General features: G+C 41.8%; 1 protein-coding gene across 1 annotated transcript in view; it reads right to left on the reverse strand.

The window, feature by feature from the left end:
- Nucleotides 1-2,252: 2,252 nt before the first annotated feature.
- The window catches only part of RPTN (repetin), a 5,657-nt gene continuing 3,767 nt past the window's right edge, over nucleotides 2,253-4,142 (reverse strand). Inside the window, exon 4 of the mRNA XM_017520085.2 lies at nucleotides 2,253-4,136. Within this exon, the coding sequence (XP_017375574.1) occupies nucleotides 3,054-4,136 (1,083 nt within the window). The 3' untranslated portion in view covers nucleotides 2,253-3,053. The remainder of the gene's footprint in view (nucleotides 4,137-4,142) is intronic.

A 4,142-nucleotide genomic window follows, 5' to 3' on the forward strand; every position in this document is an offset into this window, starting at 1 on the left:
GAATGAAATAAGGATCGAGACATACCAAGATTGAGAAAAAGACTATTGTGATTAAAAAATACAGTCTGGTTCAAAGGTTTCCAGGTAGGGATCAGCTTGTCCTGCTAGAATCATGGAAAGAAGGCCAGAGTGATTAGAAAACGGTGATGCAGAGGAGAATGGTGAAAGATGAGGCTTTTCAGGGCCTTATCCTGTAGGAAGGTCCTGACAATGAAGTTAGATTTTATTCTCGGTATGGAGAGAAACTACTGGGAATTTAAAGTAGGGAGTGGCACAATGTTGTCTACCTTTTTAAAAGGGATGGGGAGTCCCATCAGGAAGCTGTATTCTAGGAAAGGTGGTGGCCTGGACTGGAATGATAGGAGTAGAGATGAAAAGAATCGTGAATTTGGGATATTTTGTATTTTTAGATAGATAAAAAGGACTTGCAGGTAGATGGTACACTGAATGTTGAGCAGCTTCCAGATTTTGAGTTCTTTCACTCTTATTCTCCACCTTCTGATTTAGTTTGCTAAGGAGAGTCTAAGTCATACAGAAGATTTGTGAAGGAGACTCATCTTACACATGAACAAATATGTCATTTAAACGTAAGCCAACATATGGGTGTTGTCATTGATTGTGAGGCCCAGGACAAGCCATGCCCTTTGCATTTCTCTCTCCCCCAGGATCACGGTCCTAGCTTAGACGCCTTTCCTCTGTGAAAGACTTTCTCAGTTCTTCTAGGTATAGCTACTTACTCCCTTCTTGGTGTCATAACAGTGATTTGCTTGTACTTATGACATTGTGTCTTGCATAATGGTTGTTTGCTGTATATATTTGTCTTACTATATTTTTATTTCCTTCAGGAAAGCAACTATTGTTATGAGTTATTATATACTTCCTATAGTAAATACAATCCAATGGCCCTCAGCATCCATTCCTATCTCCTACTATATTTCCTAGACTTCTTTGCAGCTAGTGTTCTAGATGTGAATTAATGTTTTTTCAATTAGTCATATTTGCATGACATTTGGAAGGTGAAAGTGAGTTAGAGACCATCATACAGAGATTTTGCCTTTTTTTTTTTTTGACAAATAATGTTATAGAGACATGTTGATAGGCAATTTTGGCAGCAATGCCAGAAGCTTCTGAATCACACGTTTCTGATTTTTGGATCGCAACTCTGGTGATGCATTGAACTCAATACTCCCAGGGATTGATTTCTAATTTCTAATAATTCAGCTCTTATTGTTCTAGGCAGTAAATTCCTTATTGTTGAAAAGACCTAAAAAGGTTACTGTTTCATTCATTGAGCCATAACTAAACAAATTCATTCATTCAGTCTCTCTTGTTTGTCCTTGTGGTTTATATACAGTAGATGCCCAATTAATATCCAGTTGAATTTATTCCAAAGTCAGACTTATTTCTTCCATCTGTCCACTTATTCAAAAACAATGAGTACCACTAGACATCACTGACTATAGTAAGTGCTGAGCAGTACAAGGTTGAATAAGACGTGGTCTTATTCCCAGTTTTGCAGGAGAGATAATTACCATAGAGTGTGGACCAAATGATATAACAGAAGTGAGTGTGAACTTAGAGAAAGCAGAGTTTGGAGTGTCCAGAAAGTCTGCTTAGAATAGGTGATGTTTTAGTTGGGACCCAGAGAATGCCTAGGTTTTTGCCAGGCAGAAAATAGCAGGGCGGCAATCCATGCTGATGAGATGGTATATTCAAAGGTATGAATTCATGAAAAAGCAAGTGTACTAAGAAAAGGCTAAGTCCTTGGTGTGGCTGGAGCATTGGATGCTTCTGGAAGGGGCCTTTCATGAGACTAGGCTGGGCAGGTCATCTGATCAGATAGTGAAGCCTATGTGCCACAATGAGGAATGTGAATTTTTTCCCCAAGTCACTGGGGAGCCACTGAGGAGAAGGGCCATTAAGGCAGTAGAGATGGAGACATGAGAAGAGACTCAAAAGTTATGGGGTTATAGAGTTGAGAAGACTCAATGACAATTTGAATATGGTGGTGAGTGAGTGGTAAAGGTAAAATGTGACTCAGTAGGGGAGAAGGAGCTAAAAATTATATTTAGATAAGTTTCATTTTGACTCTTTGTTATTTGTTCTGTACTGAGTCTTATTTTTTTCCTGTGCCCAGGAACTCAGGGAACAAAGACATTTTAGAAGTCAAGAAATAATGTCTTAGTTTTGGAAAATGGCTCAAAAGTGAACATAGCACAGCCCCGCAGTGAAGAAAGAAAGGAGCCATCAAAGTCATTGCTCATCAATTGTTTATTGGATATTTAAATACAATTCCATAGTCTGCACATAGATTACCTTGAAAGAGTTTTCAGGTCTTAGGAGCTATGGATTGACAGTTTTGGTGCCCTGGAATTTGCAAACATATGACATATTCTTTCTATTTTATATAATCAGAAACTATAAAGACATTGAGTTGGAATGAGTCTAGTCAGCTCTAGTGGTAGGCACTAATGGACAGTCCCTCTGGTATGGAATGACAGCCTGGAATGGGAGATGTAGTCAAGATCAGTGATGCACTCTGTGTTTCTGGCTCTCCTAGCAGCCTCACGCTGAGTTTCATTCTAGTCTAGACTATGAAGCTTGAAATTCCTTATGTTTTATCTATAGCAGCCAAAGCTCACCAAAACCTGGGTTTCCTCTCCTCAGTTGTAATGTAAATCTTCAGAATATCTTTTCTGTTTCTGAACTTTAGGGAGAAGTGTTCTGCCTTTCAGTGATTCAATCAGCTCTCATCTACACAGAGGGCAAACCAGGACATTATTTAAATACCCAAATGATCATCATTAAGATATGGTTATCTCACCCAACTTACCACCTAGATTTTGCTGTATCAGAAAACCCTAGAATTGCTTCCCAAATAACTGAAAAGCCCTCAAGTGAGTACTAGTCCTCAAAAACATCCTTGCAGGTAGATACAGGAGAGAAGAGAGGGAAGAAATACATTCTCAACCTCTTAAATAGAATTAAAGATGAACTCAACATATAGGTTTCTTCTTTGGCTTGTGTTGCTTTATGTCTGGTGCTCACATAGACTAGTACCGATAGGATTTCTGCTCTTGCACATAGTCATAGAGAGGGTTGGGAGCAGTAGCTGCCTTGGAAGGGTGACCACAGTGTTCTCTGCTTTGGGGCTTCCCACTGCTCTGGGTTGGATAGAAGGACGGCTCAGAGTGTCTTCCCTGTAAGCCCTGGCTCTGGTCATCTTCATTCATGTAGAATTTTTCTCTGTTAGGACAGCTTCTCTGGGTCACTTGAGATTTTCGATTCTGAGATCCTTGATAGCTCTCTTTCTTCTCATAGTTTTGTCTATTCTGTTGTTGCTGATGGTTTTGATCCTCTTCCTTGGTTTGCCTGTCTCGTTTCTGATGGTTCTGTTCATCTTCGTGGGTTTGCCTGTCTCGTCTCTGATGGTTCTGCTCATCTTCGTGGGTTTGCCTGTCTCGTCTCTGATGGTGCTGCTCATCTTCGTGGGTTTGCCTGTCTCGTCTCTGATGGTTCTGCTCATCTTCCTTGGTTTGCCTGTCTCGTCTCTGATGGTTCTTCTCATCTTCGTGGGTTTGCCTGTCTCGTCTCTGATGGTGCTGCTCATCTTCGTGGGTTTGCCTGTCTTGTCTCTGACGGTTCTGCTCTTCATGGGTTCGCCTGTCCTGTGTTCTACACGGACCTTCCTGACCCTCATGGTTGTGTATATCCCAGTTTTGAGGAACCTGCTCTTTCTCTGCCCAGTGGCTCTGCCCCTCACCATGACTCTGCCTGGTCTGGGCCTGTCTGTGGCCCTGCTCACTACTGCACGATTGCCGGTCTCTCCCTCTGTGACAAAGTGGTCTTTCTTGTTGGATGTGTGCTAAGAGTTTGTATTGGTGGTATGGACTGCCCTCTTCAGGCTCCCATACCTGGTGGCCAATCTGCTGTGGGTCCCTAGACTGGAATCCTTGTACCTGCTTTTGGTACACTTCCTGTCCTAGAGTCTGTTGACTTAGCCTCCCTGATCTTCCTGATTGCTCATCATAAGAGGTTTGTCTTGTTCCATCAGTCCCTTGGAAGTACTTATTTTGCTCTTGTATTTCCCCAGTCTGTGACTGACCATACTGGGAACTCTGGCCTTGTCTGTGTGCCTGGCC

The sequence above is a fragment of the Cebus imitator genome, unplaced genomic scaffold (assembly GCF_001604975.1).
Source record: "Cebus imitator isolate Cc_AM_T3 unplaced genomic scaffold, Cebus_imitator-1.0 Scaffold801, whole genome shotgun sequence".
Classification (NCBI taxonomy): domain Eukaryota; kingdom Metazoa; phylum Chordata; class Mammalia; order Primates; family Cebidae; genus Cebus; species Cebus imitator.